The sequence below is a fragment of the Tigriopus californicus genome, chromosome 11, assembly GCF_007210705.1.
Source record: "Tigriopus californicus strain San Diego chromosome 11, Tcal_SD_v2.1, whole genome shotgun sequence".
In the NCBI taxonomy this organism is placed as follows: domain Eukaryota; kingdom Metazoa; phylum Arthropoda; class Copepoda; order Harpacticoida; family Harpacticidae; genus Tigriopus; species Tigriopus californicus.
In genome coordinates, this window is record NC_081450.1 from 6,235,018 (window position 1) to 6,254,650 (window position 19,633).

Here is a 19,633-nt window from a genome sequence, read left to right on the forward strand (position 1 = left end):
GAATTGAAGCTCAGGCAGGAAATCCTCCATTTTTCTACACCCTCTATCATAAGTTCATGGTAAGACGTTTATGCACCAGCATTCGGAGTCAAATTGTCGACAAGATTGGTCTCATTCTGGGTCTGTCGAGAGTCGACACGATATTGGAGTTTGGCCTCAGGGGGAAATCAACGACAACAAAATGGAAGACGGTAGCTGATCATTCACCTCTGAGATCAGTATTTTCTGCTGCCCTCACTTATTCATACACTTGAGCCTGGAGGGGGGATAGAATTCATTGTCATTCTTCTGAGAGGCTCCATGGGTAGGCTGGCTGGTTGGCTGGTTGGTTGGTTGGTCGTGATCATGGAAGTGGAAGAATTATGCAGATCTTCGCCTCCAACTGTCAACGCTGGGCTACAATCAAAAACCAAACAAAAAAACATGCTCAATCCAAAAGCCGCGTACAACTAGATCCATTATGCACCGCGCTGTTGGTAAGGATCTTCTTTTGGTTCCGACAGCGACGGACTTTCATATCATCTCTAAACAGGCAGATCAGTTTTTTTTGTGCGCGGATAGCCGTGGAAAATGCACTTCCTTTTCCGTTTCCTGTTTCCCAAGTGGTAGATATGCACATCGAGTAGTGAAGATTGCTCAATGATGACACATTGTGGAAGCCTCGGTGTTAGGTCAATACCTGGATTACTCTAATCGAGGATCTTCCCTTCACGCTTCTCATCCATCCACGAAGGTCCGTTCCTACTTCAAAACGACCCATTTGTAGTTAGTCAGAGAGAGAAGGGACGTAATGATGATCGAGGGGCGTGAGGGGCTAAACCGGAAAAAAAGAAATCGAGAGAAAAAAAATCTCACTTTCGCCCACCGAGCGGTGGCAAACCCATCAACAAGGAACAACATTGGTTCCCCCATAATAAGAGGTCAATGAAGCTTGCGCTCGGATGGAAATAGACGTGCAACTACCCGCAGCAGATTGACGCCTGGGAGAAAAATCTTGGGAAAATCCTCTCCATTTGAAAATATTGAACTCATCGAAAGATAATGGCCAATTTACATTCAGAACGGTGCAATTTTTCTTGCTCACTCACTTGATCTGGGCCAGTGGGTTGGTGGTTGGTTGGATGGATGGATGGATGGTTGGTTGGTTGGTAGTTGGATGGATGGTTAGCTTACTCGCTCTCGCTCTTAATTCCGTATCAATGTGCTAGATCTTCTCAGAGTTTCGATTTATTCGTCTGCTTGTCAAGCTGACAAGATTTCTTCCAAGCTCCTACTCATGATGATGATGATGTTGTTATTGTTGCTGCTGTTGTTGTTGTTCTTGCGAAGGCCTGCTCTACTTGGAAACCATGTCTTGCTGTATGTAGTAGATGGTGATTCGAGCTAAGGCATCAGTTAAGACGAAGATGATGGTGTTCGTCTTCCGATAATCGGTTAACCTAATTTCCTGAGAAACTTTTGACAATAATTACTCGCGAAAGTGCATGTCCATTCCACGATGACGATCCGAGATCGGAGAGAGATTTCGGATTCTAGCTGGCCCAGAGCGACATTCCTTAATAAAGGCAAAATCCCCGGAATTCGGGCTCTCCACAATTTCTAAAGGGTTTGCCTATTATGTCATCGACTCATTTGACTCCACTCGCTTTGGTATGTCAAACCATGACCATCTACGTTTCAACGTTTGGCATCTTTGGAGAGAAGATTCAATTGAACCTATCCTTGAGAGTGGATAACCGCAGACCTTCCCTTGACTCTATCAAATTCATATTTTAGTCAATATGCTTAACCGAGGGATGCCATTCACGAGATGAAATGGAGATTTCTTTGCTCTTTACTCGGGAAGTTATTGCTCCGATGCAGCCGGATCTTCTAATTCCCTCAAGCCAATGACAAGGTCCCTTCACAAATGTGTTAAAACCAAAGGCGTGGAAGGTGGTTTGGTTCAATGTCGTCAGAAGCACCCTCGACTTTTTCTACCTCCTCCATCCACCTGCACCACCACCGCCACCTCTTCTTCCTCCTCGTGTGCATATTCTTTACCGCCACAACCACCACACCAACTACCAACCCTGACCTTAAGGCGAGTATTCATTTTGCAGGATGTTCTCAAAATGTTCACCACACAGATGTTCACTAACGATATTGATCAAAGCACTCCTATAAATCATTTTTAGCCTGGATAGACGAGTCGCCTCTTGTGACTTTGGCCAGATGATACTCTAGACGAGAAATCGATCTCTCCCTAAAAATGTGGTATTTGTCAACGAGCAAATAGTGAACACTTGTGGATTTCAGAGTCTATTTGAGACGCAGCTTGGGATCACTTTTTTCGGTCGATCAGAGTCTATTTGAGACGCAGCTTGGGATCACTTTTTTCGGTCGACTTCAGGGGTTTTTATACTGCCGAGGTGTGTGTGCGTAGGTGGTTCTTGAGGGCCACTTGTCAATTCCCTCAATCTCGACTTAAATGACGATATTGGGGGGAGGGGGGGAGGGGCTCAGTCTTCTGTGGATAATTCATTTTTTTTTTGATGGTTCTCACAACATTTGGAACTTTAACCAACATTTTTAGCTCCTTAAACTCAGCTGACAGTTGCATTTAAGAAACGCATGGGATGCCAAAGGTTAATTATGGGATACAAAGGGCCGTTTAAATTAGGCTTATTCATCCATTTTAGGCCAACATCGTCAATAAACTTGCAATCATAGAAGCACGATTCAAGCCATGACTTTCAAGCATGATGTATATAAAATGTGGAAACCAGACAACCTCAAAACTCGCGTTAACTTAAAGGGACGGAAAGGGCTTCAAATGATGATCTATCATTCTTGATTCATTGCCGAGGGTTGGTTGTCTTTGTACTCTACTCAGTTTTGCTCATTCTTCCTGTCATTACGAATAACGTCCGTAATCATGCAAAATACGGGCAACAATGGCCGAATGACCCAATTTTCGAGGCGAACTCGAATGAAGCTCGGCTCCAATACATAGGATACATACCAAGCGTGGAGTGTGTGTATTTTGAATGAGTATTTTGAGGTTTGCTTCACAGAAAGAGCGCATGCAATCAAATGAGAGGTGAGCACTGTGGACGAGATTGGATATCGTCATAGCATTCCAATTATTGGCCACAGGAATTCCCCTCCAGGCACTGTATTTTTACGCAACCACGAAAATGCCACGATCACCATCACTTTACCAATTTTCTCACCCTGTGGAACAACGCAATGAAGTACTTGAACCACCTTTGCACGAGTCATCTACCACTATAAACAGCAGTTTATGGTCAGAAACTGGCGAAGGGTACCAAAGTTCAGGAGGATCACCACAAAAAGACCGACATTTTTGACCAAGGCACGAACCAAAGCCAGGACGATCATTTCCTGTTGGACATTGTTCTGAGCAAAATGGAAGACGTAAGGGTGACCCACGAGAAACAAGGTCCGAATTCCCGAGAGGCACAATGTGCAAGCTAGAGCACGAATTGTGGCCTGGGTCTCCCTTCGGTCTTGCTCGGTATCGGCGAGATCCAAGACAAGAGATTCGGCTCCACCTGGAAAGATCATATCAGACGGCTGGACTTGATTCTCAGGAGGCTTGGGCTTCCATTTGAACGCAAGTATTTGGAGATAGGAGAATACAGTAATGACATCGGAGAAAGCCGAACAAGCAAACATGACCCACAAAAACCCGGTTTGAGCGGAAAAGGGCCACAAAAGGAAGTAGAATGTCTCGGTGTTGATGACAAAAATGTACCGATATGCCAACAGGATACCAACATGAAGGAGGCAATTAAACCAGGCCCACGTGGACAGGATCAGGGTGACCAGTTTTGGTTGCCACTCCATCCAGACCATTTTTTCGACAATCTTCAGGTATCGAATGTAGCCGATGGTGCTCCAGGCAACATCATGAAACGTCAAAGAGATGGAGGACCCGAAGATGTAAATTTGGTACCATTGGTAATTGAGACCATGATACTGAAACCAACCTCCCCAGAACACATTAAACACTGTCACGAATTGAGTGAGTATCACGCTTTGGAACAAAAGTGAGTACACCACGTGATTCACATCAGAGCCTTGAAAAAGCACATACAAGGCTCCCCAACCGAAAACGAAGCCCATCAATTCGAGTACTTGAACGATGTAAAAGCCTATGGTACAAAATGCCATCCTTTCTAGCACAGTTTCCCGGGGGAACTGAACAATATATAATCAGATTTTGACAGAGAACAACGTAAGGCATGGTATGGTGCTTGAGAGGAAAGCAAGTCGCAACTAGCCTCTCTCAAAAACAAAATCATTATATGCTGAGGTCAAAACTAAGCCCACAAAACTTGCTTGAAATATCCTGCAGATGAGCGGCTTGAAACTTGGAATGGACCATTTATCTGAACTCCTACTACGGACTAAAGGCATATCTCTTAACCAGTATGCGATAAGCATGTGGCCAGACTTGCAAGATGTTTTGTGATTCAGACTCACTTTTCTGCGCATATGAAATGTGATACGCCAAGCAATGATAACGTTTCTAAAGAACCCCACATTCGTTTTATGAACTCGCCATTTCAATGCTCGCTTCCTTCCACGCAACTGGAGTGGCCAGATGAGAAGATGCCAAACAAGCACCGAGAAGAAGCATCCGTGTTCACTTGTACATACAACGAGGCCTCGTTTTAATGGGTTTTACGACCTGCCAGATGAAACTGCCAAGCAGCCGGCATCGCGCACGAACTGGAACATTATCTAAGCCACGCGAGATGCTAATGAAACGAACCGAACTCCGAAGTGATAGCGTGATACACTCAAGTTCAACGCACCGGTTCTTTCCCAAGCGGTCCTCTGCTTACCTAAATTTGAAAAGTAGCCCACCCTTAATTCCAATCAAAAACAAAGGGTCTTCTTACTTTTTTGCTCTGCCCTAATCCTTAGCTTGAGTTTGCCTCCAAGCTAATGAGAAGTTATCAGAGGCAATACAGATTTCTTTCCGTCCTTCCTTGAACCAGCGTCAACGTAGCAGTAAAAATAGGAGTAGTAGTAATGGTCGTCCTAGGAGCAAGTTCAGATTTCAAAGTCGGCTGAGAAGTAGTAACAGTAGTAGCCAAGCAAGGGCGGTGGTTGTTGAGGAACCAATGGTAGCCGTCCTAGTAGTACCATGAAGTGGTTGAAGAGGAGCTGTTTTTGTTCTTTGTGGTGTGGAGTGCATGACAGGTGACTATTTCTAAAGCGACTTGGTGTACTACATTTTGGAGGAACTGCTTGCTTTGATGGTCGGAGTGGTGGTGTTGGTGGAAGTCGTGGTTGTTGTGTCCGGTCCTGCTCCATTGTCATGATCATGATCATCTTCTTCTTTTTCTCGAGTGTTCCAATTCCAGCTTTAGACTCTACTACACTCTCTAGGCAGGAGGGAGTCCTAGCCTCTTGTGCTCTATAATTACCGCTACAAGTCCCTCACATGCTCATGGATGAGTCATCCGATCAAAAAAAATGTTTCAGATAAGGGACCATCCCAATTGGGGCGCGAGAACATTGTCTTACTTTTCCACGACATTTACAGGAAAACCTAAACGGTCAGTAGCTTTTATCCTTTAAACCATCCTTGGGAGGGAAGCTTTTCGATATCGGGTATCTCATTCGGCGAATCTATAAGGATCTAATCTGGATCCAAGCGAGATTAGACAAAAACCATTTTGTCTGACGAATCGAAAGAAAATTGTATCCAAGTGAAATTTCGCCGAAACCCAACCAAAGTTCTTTTGTTTCCCTTCGGGTCTTCTAAAAGGGATGAATCACAACCAGTATTAGGCCGCGGTACGGGGAAGGTCATTTGGGACATTGCTGCTCACAATCAGACAGTTGTTTCAATTGCCAAAGGTTAGTCATCGATCTAATGGACACGTTACCAAAGTACTGAGAGCTTTATCAGCCAAAGGATTCCTTCATCTTTCTCATCTTCTTCATTATATGGTCGATCTAGCCTGACAATGGTCCATCAACATGTCAGAAAATCGTCATGTCATCAACTGATGGTTTCCAGAGTGAATCAATGGCCTCAGCCATCCGGATTGAAGGTTCAAGGAGAAACTTTTCATGAAGGAACGAGTGGATGCAGCATGCTAAACACTCAAGCCTTAAATCGAACGGAGAGGCTGGTTATGCGAGTATTAATACCCTCCATGACAGGTGAGAAATCATTGTTTACCATCGAGCGCAAGTATCGGGTGAAAAATGGTAATTATCATAGAGAAAAATAATGATGACTCTCAAGCTTCATTAAGACCTGACATCGACCGCAAAAAAACCTCCTTAATTATCCTAGCTCTGTCGAGACACAAAGCCGAAACGATGGTTTCATAATGATCTTTCGTTAAGGCTGGATTTCTACATGAACCACAGCGACGCTTGATCGTTCCGCATTCAAGAAAGGCTTGTGAAACACAATATGTGACAATCACATCCACAAATACATATGACGTTGTCATTTGCATTCTCCAGCTTTGTTCATATCCTGTTACGCCGCACTTGTCTGGTTCGCGATCACTGATCTGACCCCTTTGCCCTCTTTAAGACAGATCCCAAAAAGAAAAGAACAGGTTCTGAGGAATCAACAGAAAGACGAGGAAAATGATGTCCTACCTCGAAACTGATCTCATCTGGGGCTTGTTTCGTGTATCGCTTGACCACGTAAGCCGCAGCCACGGCAGGTGTGTTGATGGCCCCGTCATCGGTCACAATGAGACGGTGGCCTCGGTTGTCAAGCTCGAACCAATTGAGGACGGGTCCACATGTGATCACGGGTCCGGCCAACGACGAGAATCGACATAGGTACCCTGAAAGCAATTGCCGCACCGAATCCTGGAAAGAGAAATGAACAGACTGTCGGTTAATGGAGAAAGACGAGAGGTCGAGAGATTATTTTCACTCTCTTGTTTGGGCAACCATGACTCGTAGGAAATTTAATTTCAAATGTCAAACGGGATAGATGGAGACATTCCCATGATCTGCATTGAACAATGTCCATTGTAAGCCTGTCATGATTTTTGCTAGATAAGACGGGTTTCAACGAATTGGATGGCAAAGGCATCAATTATTGTCATGCAAGGATTGCAAGCCATTCGTTGGTAAAAATCTCAAGGCATATTCAGTGACTCAACCGTAATGAGGCAAGACCAACAAGACGCTCTTTTTCAAGTCCTTTACGTAGAACAGGCATTCAAAGGAGCCAAGGTTTATTTACCTGAATGCAAATATTCTGCAAACACCCAGCCCTAATTGCATGGTTGAATGGCTAAAGTAAAAAGGAGCGCTTCATGCAGCAAGCTCAGGTTCGGTTAGCATGATCGCTTCTAGTAGCAAGCAGCCTGCACAGGGATGCGAATCTATCTCATCTTTTCCTCATAAGTACGTGAATTTATGTCAAACAAAACCTCAGAGCCTTCCAGGCAAGCGTGCATAATCAGAATGCAGATCGGCGAGTGCATCCTCTATTCATCCCAACAACGGACGTACGTACATCGTTACGAACACTTCTAGCCTTCCTTTTCCTCGTATTACGAACTGCAACTACCGAATCACAGCTGCAAGGGGAAAACTCTATTCAATTATAATATGAGGTCGAGGTTTTGCACCATTTTTCTGGGCCAAGTATCGAGTGGAGACCAAGAATCGTGAGGCCAATAGAAAGGAAACCTTCAAATCTCGATCTCTTTTTCTCGTTTAATATCAGTCAACACGCCAAATTGAACCCAGAGCTGATGCATGATAGCTCCAGAACCCGGAAAGTAATGGCATCCCCATACTTCTAGAATCCCCTGGATGGACCGGAAATGAAGAAAAGAAACAAGGGGAGATTCCAGAGAGAGAGACGAGAGAGACGAGAGGGTTGGCTTTTGAAGGGTCTTTTCTGGCTTTCAGCTCTTCTAATCACGTCCCCAGGGAACCATGGAACTTGGAACGGGGTATCTTCTTGGAGCAAAGTGATACTCAAGCACTCGCGCAATACATAGCCTCAAGGGTTAAGCCAGCTACTTGCTGCTAGTAAGGAAAACCATCATCCCTCCCGGGCATATCATTTGGGGGAACTGAGGATACATGCTCTTGTACACACTCCCAAAGAGAACATTTATCGACACCTCTTCACTGAAGGGTCCAATTCTATGGGACATGGCCTCGAGGTGTGTGCCAACAAGCGCAGGATGAAAATAGCAAGGGGAATAAAAATTTATGGCCTTCAAGCAAAACTTCGGATGGTGGGCTCAGGTGGACGACTGTTTTATGGGAAGGGAGGCTTTTCCTTATTCATGGCCTTGGGTATTGATGTTGACGTGAGTCCAATACCAAGCCATTGGTGTTAAACAATTTTGCTAACACACAAACTCTTGACGTGTTCCAATTCCTTCTTGAACATACACTATTACCTTTTCTGAGCTCCGAACTCTGTGAGCTCGGAAGCGGTTTTTGAAACCAATTTTGATGGTTGTTTGTCACTTGTCCGATCAAAGCAATTCAAGGGAAAGCATTCCAAGAACTTTGAGCTTCGGGATTTGTTGTCACCATTCACTGTTTTGTACGCATAAAATCGCTGTCTTATACACACTCTTATTACGTCAGGCAGTGGAAAGGATAGCTTTGCCTCAGTCCAATCGAATGTGGAGAGAAAACAAGCTCACTCAATAAGGAAGTGAGGGAAAGCTGCTTTTCCACCTCCTCCTCCTCCGCCCTCTCCTTCTTCTCCCTCCCTCTCTTGAGGCCATCTCAAAGGCCAAGCCTAGGCCGACAAGGCCACCTAGCCCGGCCTTTGTCGCTCCTTCTATCTTGAGACCACTCATACGTATACATGGAGTGAAGCATTCTACCGTACAACTGTAGAGCGGAGGGTCGAACAGAAACGCACTTGTCTGGCCCAACGAGCGACCCACGATTACGGCAAGGCTGAGGTCGCCTTGGAAAGCAATTCTCGAGCCAATTGGATGTGAAGCAAGATGCCCTGAATTATGAGCTTTTTCAGGGGGAGATTTAAAGGGGAGGGATTAAACCACTGAAACATGAAATTGGCCATAAAAACGCTTGAAAACGAAATCTAGGAAATGTATCCCCTCCCTACTTTCCCTTGCATTAGGCAAGTGGGAAGATGGAACAGCCAAACCACAATCCCTACGGTCAACTCAATCTAGCTCTCATTAAACTCACTCATTGCTAATAACATTAAAAAGGACCCGAGCAATTTCCCGTGATCCCAGGGCATTAGTACTTGGCCCACACAAAGCTGTGTGGCATCATCATTTCTTATTAGGACCTAGAAGAAGAAGAAAAAGCACCATGATTCCATTGGCGAGCGGAACCACGGATCTTCGACGGGCCAGCTAAAGGCTTTGGTGAACAAATGAGAAAAATTCGGCTTTGTCCCCTCGCAAAGCTATCAAGTATCTGTGACCCAGTTCTCCATAATGTCAGGCAAACATGAGACTCGACAACGACGTGTAGGAGGACTCGTACTAAAGCCTGGCCTGGAGGGGGGTGTACGGACGATTGTCCATGCCAAGGCAAAGGGTGGAGGAGACAAGCGAACTGGTGACAGATGTTTGTAAATACGGACAGCAATTATATTGAAACATCGCCGTTTTACCTCTGTTCACGGACCGACCACCAGGTCACTTTTTTGTCTCTAGCGTTGATGGGCGTGAAAGATTTTCCTAATTTAGATCACGTTTCCATGGACAAATATTGTTCTTGGACCAACATGATCACTTGGTGGTCTTTGGTATGCTCTTATGCTCTAATCTGAAGCGATGTAGTAGATCCCGATCCACCCTTGTCAAAGAGAATAAGAATGCCTGTCGGGTTGTAGGAATGTTTCCTGTCATGGTTATACCGGCTTGGAAGGCGACAGCAAATTAATTTGTCTCCTTGTCAGTCGCGATCTGGCATTTGGGGGGGTTGACAAGGTTGACCAAGGAAGAAAGTAGGACAAGCTGGTACAATATCTTGCCCAGGTTTGCTCTACAAAAAAGTGCGATTTCTTCGTTATTGAATCCATCTTATCTAGTCATGTCACACGTATCCAATCAGCCGCAAACAAAAAAGGGGTGCTTATTTTTCAGACCTTGGAGGGGGTGAATGAGCGAGTGGAACATCTTTCTTAATGGACTGGTCATTAGATCATTAGAGGGTTTACGGAAGTAGTGGATAGGCTTCGTACGCTAAGAGGATCTTCATCGTCGCTAGTCCCGTACATGCATTAGACGGTCTTTCATAGCCTATTGTTCGCTTTGGCAGGAAAGAAAGTACTAGGGATGATTGGGAATCTGAGTTGCACTAACAAGCCATATAATTAATGCTTCACTGGTTCCTCTCGGGATAACCAACACGGCCAATAACCCTTTTGGTTCCATTGGCTCTCCTACGTTTCGTTCGCTCTGAGACAATTGGAAAGTTGCAGTTCGAGAAATTCTCCCAATCTTACAAAATCGTGCAAGACTGTGACATCCTCTGTAATTCAAAGGTTTGCATTGTCAGATCATCATGGAAGCTTCCAACGCTTCTTTCGTCTGTGAGCGCTTAGACAGGATATGCTTGAATGAAACTATTTCAAGCCACTAATCGCCAACAGATAAGAACAATTGAAGGTGATCCCGTCCCCTTTATCCTTGCTTTCCACCCTGAGATGAGGGGATGAGGGGAGGGGGGGGGGGGGGGGCACATTTTTGGAATTACCCGCCCGGCACCTGGAGGCTATAAATTGTGCTTGGAAACTTGAGCTATAGATCACTTCTCTACTGAATTGAGCCCTCTTTTGTGCCGAGTAGTCTCAGCTCAAATAATGTTACTTTCATTCTCCATAGCACACCTTCGAAAATTGAACAATGAGTGGGGACTGATTGAGTATCTTCCAAACTTCATGCGCGCACAAAGAGTAATTTCAAGGCAACGTGGAATCGCCTGAATTCCCTTTGCATGATTTTCAAATTATCCAAGGAGTTCAAAAAGAGCTTCATCGACGAGAATCTCGGCGAGTGAATCCACAATCAATCTCAAATGAATAATTTCATGCCCTCCCGGTGTGAATTGGAAGGTCATTGGAGGAAAGTGATACGATCGAGTGGAATTTAACCCTACGTGCCAGAAACAACACATCAGAACTGGAACAACCAACGCCAAAATGGACTACAGTAACAATTTGGTGCCATAAACACCCCTCTCTCGAGTGTATTGAAAGAGACTTTGCCCATGTTTGGACGGAGTTGTGCGTCCGCATTCTGATCACCGTGTTCAACTCTAAACAAATTCCAGGTTCAACAACCTTCCTCGCAAAGTGAGTAGTTGCTCAGGAGTTTCGAACGGAATGGCATATTCATTTCCGCTTCAGTGCAAACACTTTCGATCGGACAAAAGGATTGGGGTTTGGCTCCTCTCAGATTGGAATAAACAATTCAATCGCGACCAAGCTTCACTCACTTTACACCAACACACACACACACACGATCGACTACTTTGTACTTGGTCGAGTTGGAATCCAGAAATGATCAGATTAGAAGCGGCAACACTTCAAAAAATGCTTTCGTGTTTTAGGTGAGCAGCAGCTTAAAAAAACTTCTTGCGTAGGGGCTCCATGGTTACACAATCATTTTATGCTCCTTCAGAACTCTCGTAACTCAGCATGAAAAAACATATTATTCGACATGGCAAAAAAATCAACATTCATTCCCAATGAGAAGCAATGAAATCCTCGGCACATTCATGTTCAAAAGTAAGTTGGACAATGGTGATGCTTTGGTTGATTTGCAAATCCAACGAAACGAAAAGATCCCTTCTCAGAGAGAAAGAGAGAATCTTCGTAAATTCCTTGCTAATCTCCTCACACTTCGCACCTCGCACCTCGAAACCAAAATATCAAAAGCAACTTGATTGGCTTTTTTAACAAGAAGGCTGGCTGTAAGGTCCGACTAGCTAACTACTCAGAAGACCACTCGCTGCGATTGTGACGGATAAAAAGTTGAAGGAATTGATTAAAACGAGGTCCAACAAAACTTGGCTCCTTGAGCCTGCGGTTTAAAGACCCAGGCCAAAGAAGCTACAAGAAGACCCTAAGCCAAGAAGTGAGAGACTGAGCATGCAAGAAATTCAATGTCGGGGGCTGACAAAACATGAGAAATGTCACAAAATACACGGGGATGAAAAGCTTTTCAACGTTTTTCGTCTTTGCACTTCATGGAACGACAGAGGGGTTTCATGTGCTCGCCTTGGAAAGTCGTAGATTGGACACCCTAGCGTGGCTCGATTCATGAATCAATCAAGCCTGAAATCAACCATCACCAGTGAAAGAACTAATTCAACCCTGAATTCCCATCATTATCGGCCAGATATGCTACTCGAACTCGGGCTAACCCTTCTTTTTCTTCGTCTTCTTCTTCGGCGACCAAGCTTGAATAAACATACCCTCGTAGAAATGGGATGATTCCTTTAGCACATTTTATATGTGCGTACACCCCATAAACCGTGCGGGTCTTGATCAATTCCAAATCAGAGACCATCAGCGAGTCCATCCAATGGAGAACGCCGATGCTTGGATGGATAGATAGATGGATTGATGGATGTGACGGGAATTCCATATGGTCGAGCCATTTTGTTTTGCATTCCACTCGATTTGTCGATCATGGGTTGCCAATCGCTAAATGGTCTCCTGACAGACCAAGCAACGCCTTCTCATGTGCAAACAGTGCGCACAGTGCGCACGGCGGCCCGGTCGGATCAATCGTAGAGGAACTCGAGGCATTCACCCCAGTGGATGGATGGATGGATGGATGGAACCATCGAACGAATCCATCAATTGCCCTTCTATAAGTCTTCTTCTCTCTCTTTCATTGCACCACTCACTATCGATAGAGCCACTCCCCAGCGAAAAACATCGATCAAATATATCGAGCACCCTCAAAAACCATTTCATAGACACATTACATAGCATAGAAAAGGGTGGACTTGGAATTTTTATCGGCACTTGAGACGTTTTACCAATCGTTATCAGACATTAGATCAAAGTTGAACAATCACTCACAATTGAAGAACTTTCTCATATTAACAGTAGCTGTTTCAATCTTGAGCCATGGTCAGACAATAAAAACAAAAACAAACTAGCAAGCTATAAAAAGGGGGGGGAGGGCGAAAATCTACTTTTATTCTCACTCATTTGAACAATCTGACATTGAACTCTTCCTAGCGCTAATAGATTTGGATTGGTTGTTTTTGTCTTCCACTTTGGCTTTGGAAATATAACTTGACAAAAAGCCCATGTGGTGTCTGAACAAAACCAAATGAATCTTTGACATTGTGTGCCCTAGCAGATTATGTCGGCTGAACAAAGCAAAGTGGGAAAGAAATGTTAAAAAATGTATCCTCGGAGAGACAGGCAAGTTCTCCAGCTCACAAATCTAGAGTGGCATTCTTCTTCATCATCTTCTCTGGGAGAAATCGAAATCGAAATCGAAATCGAAATCCTCTATGGTTGGAGAAGACAAGTCTTTGATCTTTGGCTCTTCATCTGCTGGCCGATGTTGATCTCGTTTCTTGCTTCAGCTCCGTGAGTTACGTCTATCAAAGTTCGACTAACATGGGGAATGGGGATGTTCGGGTCTGTATCACTAATGCAAGTGTAAAAGAGCCTTCTTGGGAGGTTCCCCTGTCAATTATAGCTCAATGGGAGTCAGTGAGCTGACAAGAAGAAAGACGGATCCACATGATCGCCCGAGATAGCTATACGCAGCTATACGTGTACAACTAACTGTACATGTTACTTCTAGTTTAGTGACTTGAGCGAAGAAAATTTATGGCGGGGCCGAAGTTGGCATCAACAGGGGGAGTTGGGATTTGAATTTCCACAGACTTCTTTAGCCCAAATCGTCTCAAAAGTCAGGGGTTTGAAAGTAATCTAAGCGAGATTAAACTCATCCAATCTATTTTGGAGCGGAAAATGTTGATATATTTGATGGATCTGCCTGTCTATATATATGTGACTCTTTGGCGCGTATCGGCAATGCGGGTCTCTGATCTCTTAATTCCTGTCTTTATGGCCAGCTTAAGAATCCCGCCGACCACGAAATATATTGATGTCATTTTCCTGGGGAAAGTGTGAGGGTGGCTTCCTCCCAGTGGTTCACGAAGGCAAACAGGGGGTCAGTAGACACCCTCAATGGAATCCCTCTAGGGGGAACATGAACTATACAAAATATATTGTAATATCCAAGGGGGACAGTGTTATTTCTTCCCCGCTCGGTCTCTTGCTCACTATGTTGTAATGTCGTTTTCTTGGCGGTTCGATAATTTGATTGGGTGGAAAATTGTGGGAACCTGGGCTTTGAAAACGAGGTTGGACGCAAGAAGACGAGAAAAACAAATTTCAAGTCACTCTGTCTGGCGATTGCAGTCTTGCATGTGGATAAACACCCACTTGATAAGAATGAATCATCATTGGCAGACCGTGTGTCAGAATCCTGGCTCTGGTTCCCCCTGCAATGCTCACTGACAAGCCTACAGCTGACCTACCTCTTGATAAGGTACGAGGATGTCGCCCGCATGGATTCCATGAATAATCCGACTATCGCCAATGGGAGACATGACTAGAGGTCGATATCACATTGAACAAACAGCAATTTCCACCTTTTCAAGCACATTTTCACCGAAGCACAACTCATTCCACACTGTTGTCGACAATCCCCATGTGGGTCAAATGCGATCCCAGTTTTATTCTAGGCACCCCCACTTTTCGCTCGGGTTCTGCTTCTCACTTGCTTAATAGGGGTGGCCAAAGTAAAATAACGCGAGCGAAATGGTCACAACAACAACAGCGACGACACACTCTTTCATCGGAAGTTCTGCTGCGGAATCCTGCCCGTTTTCTCCTCCTGTCTTGACACTTATCAAAGCAAGAAGACAGAGGAACAGGGTCCTGCCTCTCTTTCTTTCTGTCTTTCTGTCTTTCTACTTCTCTCGGTCTCTTCCTCTTCTTGGGACCCCGAAATGGAAGCTCATTTCGCCCCGACTCCCGGCTAGCAATACATTTCGCTATGTACGTACAGTATCATGGGGCGGTTAGGGTAGATTCATGAGGGAGAAAACTCGGGGAATTCTCTTTCATCAAGGGTTGAATGGGACGAAAGAAAGAACCAACCCAAGCGAGCTATAGTAGTATGTCTAAAGTACGGCTAAGAGTGCGCTGATTCCCCTCCTCCTGTCTTTTCTCGTTGTCCATGATCCACACGCTTTTGGGAGCACCCGTTCACGTTCGTCCTGTTCCAGGAGACTGTTCCCTTTGCCATGCAATTCTACAACGAACCTGGGGTGCGTCAAGAGGAGAACCGAGAGTCGTGAGCTGTTGAGCACACTTTCAGCACTCCGATTTTCAACACTCTTTTTCGTGAACCAAGTAAGCTTTCCGGTACTTTCACGCTATCTTCCCCCATCAGCTCAAAAGGTGGCGTTTGGGAGGAGGGCATTTACTCGGAAGAGAGAAATCCGGCATTGAGCGACATCTGTCGTGAGAAAATATTGCCTGCTTGTTTCTCGAACAGAGGGGGATTTCGGGGGCACAGAATAAATAAAGCGTCATCAACCACAAAAAAAATCGAATAGATTTAAAGAAATCAATTTAGAAATAAGAATTGAATATCATTGTCTTACCTCGTGCGAATGTCCGTTCGAAATAGACAAATTTTCCGCCTCCACAATTTCAGGTAATTGAGAATACCGCCGGTCATAAACACACTGATGGCTCTGCTTGTCGAGTAAAACAAAATTCTCATAACTTCGTCGCACAACCCAAGTGCGACCTCTGGAAGTCACTTGAACACTCAGAAGCCACGAATCACCGGGCACAGGGTTGGGGTTCACCGAGCGAAGTTCCTCGTCCTTGTCCACAAGTTCCAAAATGAGCGGTCCAATCTCGGTACATTCATAGTGGAAATGAGCGCAATCTTGAAGGCGAGGGAAGCGAGCCACGCCCTCGTTGGTCGAGTTGGCTTGGCAGGACGAGGTCTGGCCGGCAGTTAGATGCTGAATTCGAATGGCACCTCTGGAAGTTTCCAATTCAGAACTGGAGCAAAGGCCACTCTGAAATTAGGAAAAGAGCAAAGATTCATTAAGGAGCGCCTTTGGCCTTGATAGGATCGAAGTGGTACTATTGATATATTGAATGTGAGGATGTAATAAAGTTATCAGCTCTGTGATTTGTAGGAACAATCTGGACAAGCATGGTCGGACCGATCATTTACAGTTCGTCGATTACCAAGGGGATTACGATCACTATTTGGGACCCTTCAATGAAAGCAGTATTGCAGAGCAGGGAACTCTCATTTGCTCAATATGCTGACATGGAACAGATCTTTTCCGCCCACTGAGTTGAGCCTTGACTTGGCTTTGGAAACAGTAGTGCGAGCGAGCACTGAATGTTGGGGTAAGATTTGGAACAAATTTTGGGACCAAGTTTGGCCAATCTCTTCTTGTCTGTGACAGAAGCTCAGCAACTCAGATGCCTTCTATAGTACACGCTGTCATTGGTGAAGATGAGATTGCATTACAGTAAATGGAAAAAGAGAATGAAGGGAGAGCAGCATAACTAGGAAGAGGGGACAGGGATGGAACCAAAATTGCGCAGGAAGTGAGGATCAAGAAAAGAGATAGTGTACCAGTAATGGCACGAGTACGCAGTAATGTGGAGGATTGTATGTGACCAAGTAAAGACGAACAGGTCCGCTAGAAATTGGGTCATATACTTGAAACTGATCCGAGGGACCCACCACGGGCGGATAACGGAGATTGGAACGTGGATCTTTGCGAATACACATGAGACATCACCCTCCACGGACGTAGCTCTTGCCTACGTACAAGGACCCGACATGTCTTGGAACGGAAGAGATTTCCAATACTACTCACCGTGCATTCCGATGCCAAATCTTTGCATCCAGAGAGAACCCGGTCAGAATACCGTCGAATCCTGCCAACACTCGGCTCTTTGGGAAGCCTCAGCGACATGACGAAAGTGTCATTTCATGTTCTTTGACACGTGGTTGAGTGCGAAATCATGACAAACTGATGTGTTTTTCTTCGGTATTTTTGTTACACAAGCATATTTTATTGGAGAAGTTTTTCGACAACAGTCGTCTACCCTTTAAAAAGGATTCACCGTGCCACCGTGCCAATAGGAAACGCACATAAATCATTGCCTTACGGATCTTCCCTCTTTTGAATAAGTTTGGTTCTTGCCCTGTTTCCTGTTCCAACAAATATTAGAAAAGGGAAAAGAGGGGAGACATTCTGGAGACTTACTCGAGCCCAAGTCCCCTTTTCTCGCCAACCATAAAACTTTCAAGATCTTAAGAAAACTTCCTCCCGGCCAATGAATCCCAGGACAAGAAATCAACTGCCAAACTTTTGGAAAGGAATTTGTTACTACTGCAGAGTAACCCATGTAGGTACAGTACGACGTAGTACCTAGGTAAGGCTCAGCAAGTATGATCCAGGAACAAACAGTCGGGGTAATCTACAAAGAGTGTTGATTGGTCTTGTTAGAAGATAACTGTCAAAAGTTTCCCCGTCTCTAGATCATCGAAGGTAATCCCAAGAGCATTTAACATCTTCAGTCTAAGATGAAGGCGGAAAATAAAGTTAAATTGTTACAAATACAAAAGTCCCTGGCTTAAGAAAAAACCTATCGTTCTTGGTTCTTTGTCATTGCAGACCTTAATGAAAAGCTCATGATAAGGTAACGAATGGTATCAAATTACGTTGTTTTAGGGCTATAGTTTATCGAAAATGAGTCCTTTATTGAACTGAAGAGCAGTCATGTTTAACTTGTAGTAGCAACACCTATCTATGCTCGATTATCCACTTAATGAATCCTGTCAGGATCAGTTCAAAGTACTCTATGCTCCTGATGAGTTCCTGTAAGGACCTGATCAATCAATCTGTCTTTTCCATTTTCCCTTTCAAGGCATGCTTTATGCCTCATTGAGACAAGGTAGCAATTGAACAAAAGAAACGGAAAATGATGCAAACGAAGATTGGAGACGCCACTTTGAAGTTGTGGCGCACATTGGACGTGCTCATTTTTTGCAATAATTCTCTAGGGCCTCAGGCACTCAAGTCGTGCTCCGGGCAGTCTCATTCCCTCTAGTTCTCCAGAGTGAAATTGGAACATCATGCAGCAAAGAAAAACAGTGGAACAGATGGACACGCCACACCACATGCCCGTTCCTATGCCCGTCCTACTTGAGCTAGTTTACGGCAAGGATGAAGAACATTCTCGGCATTTCGAGGCCACTCTTACACTGTGTGTGTGTGTGTGTGTCTCACTCATCTGTTGAGAGGAAACACCTGAACGTTTCATCAAACCTAATTTCCAATGCATCTGGCTCTTATGTTGTTTTTAGTCTTACACGTTGCTAATTGGACTTTCCTGACAGATACAGGAAGGGTTATTTGCACTTTCACGCCGACATAGCACATCAATGCAAGCAAACTCATCCAGTTTGGGATGCCATAATATTGACACGTATGTTTCTGGTGTTTGCTATAGGACTTGGGGAGAAAGTTTCCCTCGTTGGTTTGGTGGCCTTTTTCCGGGCTTTGGGAATGAAAATGGGAACACTACTCAAGCATGGCGTGACCTCTTGGACCTCGAAACATTACTCTCCAAGTCACAAGGTGTGATCATGACTGTGCAAATGGTTCATGAGATCCACATGGTCTTAGCTCTCTGCTAATGGTCTTGCAGTTATAACTCGAGCCTTGTGTAAACCTCGCAAATTATTGGAGTAAGTTCACCTCGAGCAATGACTAGTCAGCCCATAATCAGCAAACAAAATCAGCAGAGAAACCAAGATCGCTTATCGTGCTAAATACAAACTGGTAGCAACCACAAGGTTGGTTTGTCGCAGCCGTTGTTTCCACTCAGCAAGTTGCATTTTAAGTCCTTTAGGTTTGCTAGTTGCAAATTGGCATTCCTAAACTTAGTCATGTTCCCCCAAATTCTCCCTTTTGCCAAAGGATCTTCTCACTACTATTACTCTGCAAGATAGTTTTGTTTGAGGATTATACAATAAAAGGCTATTTGAGCTCTTTCGCTAAGAGCAAGTGTAATGCGCCATACACACTTTGCAGGGGAAAAGCTTTTTCGCAAATTAGGCTATAAATCTCCTTTGATGACACAATTAACCGGCGAGCCCATCATATCAGGCTTTTGGGATCTCTACACTTTGAGGGTGGAGTTTGAACAAAACAAGACCCGTGTGAGGACATTATGCTCGATTTCCCAGGTTGCTCTCCTGTGAAAAAGTAAATATGTTTTGTTTCAAGTTCAGTTTGGATTAAGGGATCATTTGGTATCAAGAGGGATCAGGAGTAAGGAAATGGTAAATAACTGAATTACAAGAGTCCCTTTTTTGTGGACCTCTCAGACTTCTTTTCTATGGGATGAGAGTCAATGCACAAACAATGTCACTAAATTCCTTGGTGAAGAACTCGGTTCCCTTGAGCTTGGTCACAAAAAACTGGATGAAGAAGTCTCTCAAGCAATCCTTTACAACCGTCGGATAGTAGTTTCCTTTGAGACCACAAATTGTATTTCCAGGGAATGTCAAAG

General features: G+C 44.5%; 1 protein-coding gene across 1 annotated transcript in view; it reads right to left on the reverse strand.

Moving 5' to 3' along the window:
* The window catches only part of LOC131890393 (rho GTPase-activating protein 32-like), a gene marked incomplete at its 5' end in the record, with an annotated part of 44,433 nt that overhangs the window by 14,017 nt on the left and 10,783 nt on the right, over window positions 1-19,633 (reverse strand). The window contains 2 exon segments of the mRNA XM_059239733.1: window positions 6,643-6,861; window positions 15,676-16,104. Of these exon segments, the coding sequence (XP_059095716.1) occupies window positions 6,643-6,861; window positions 15,676-16,104 (648 nt within the window).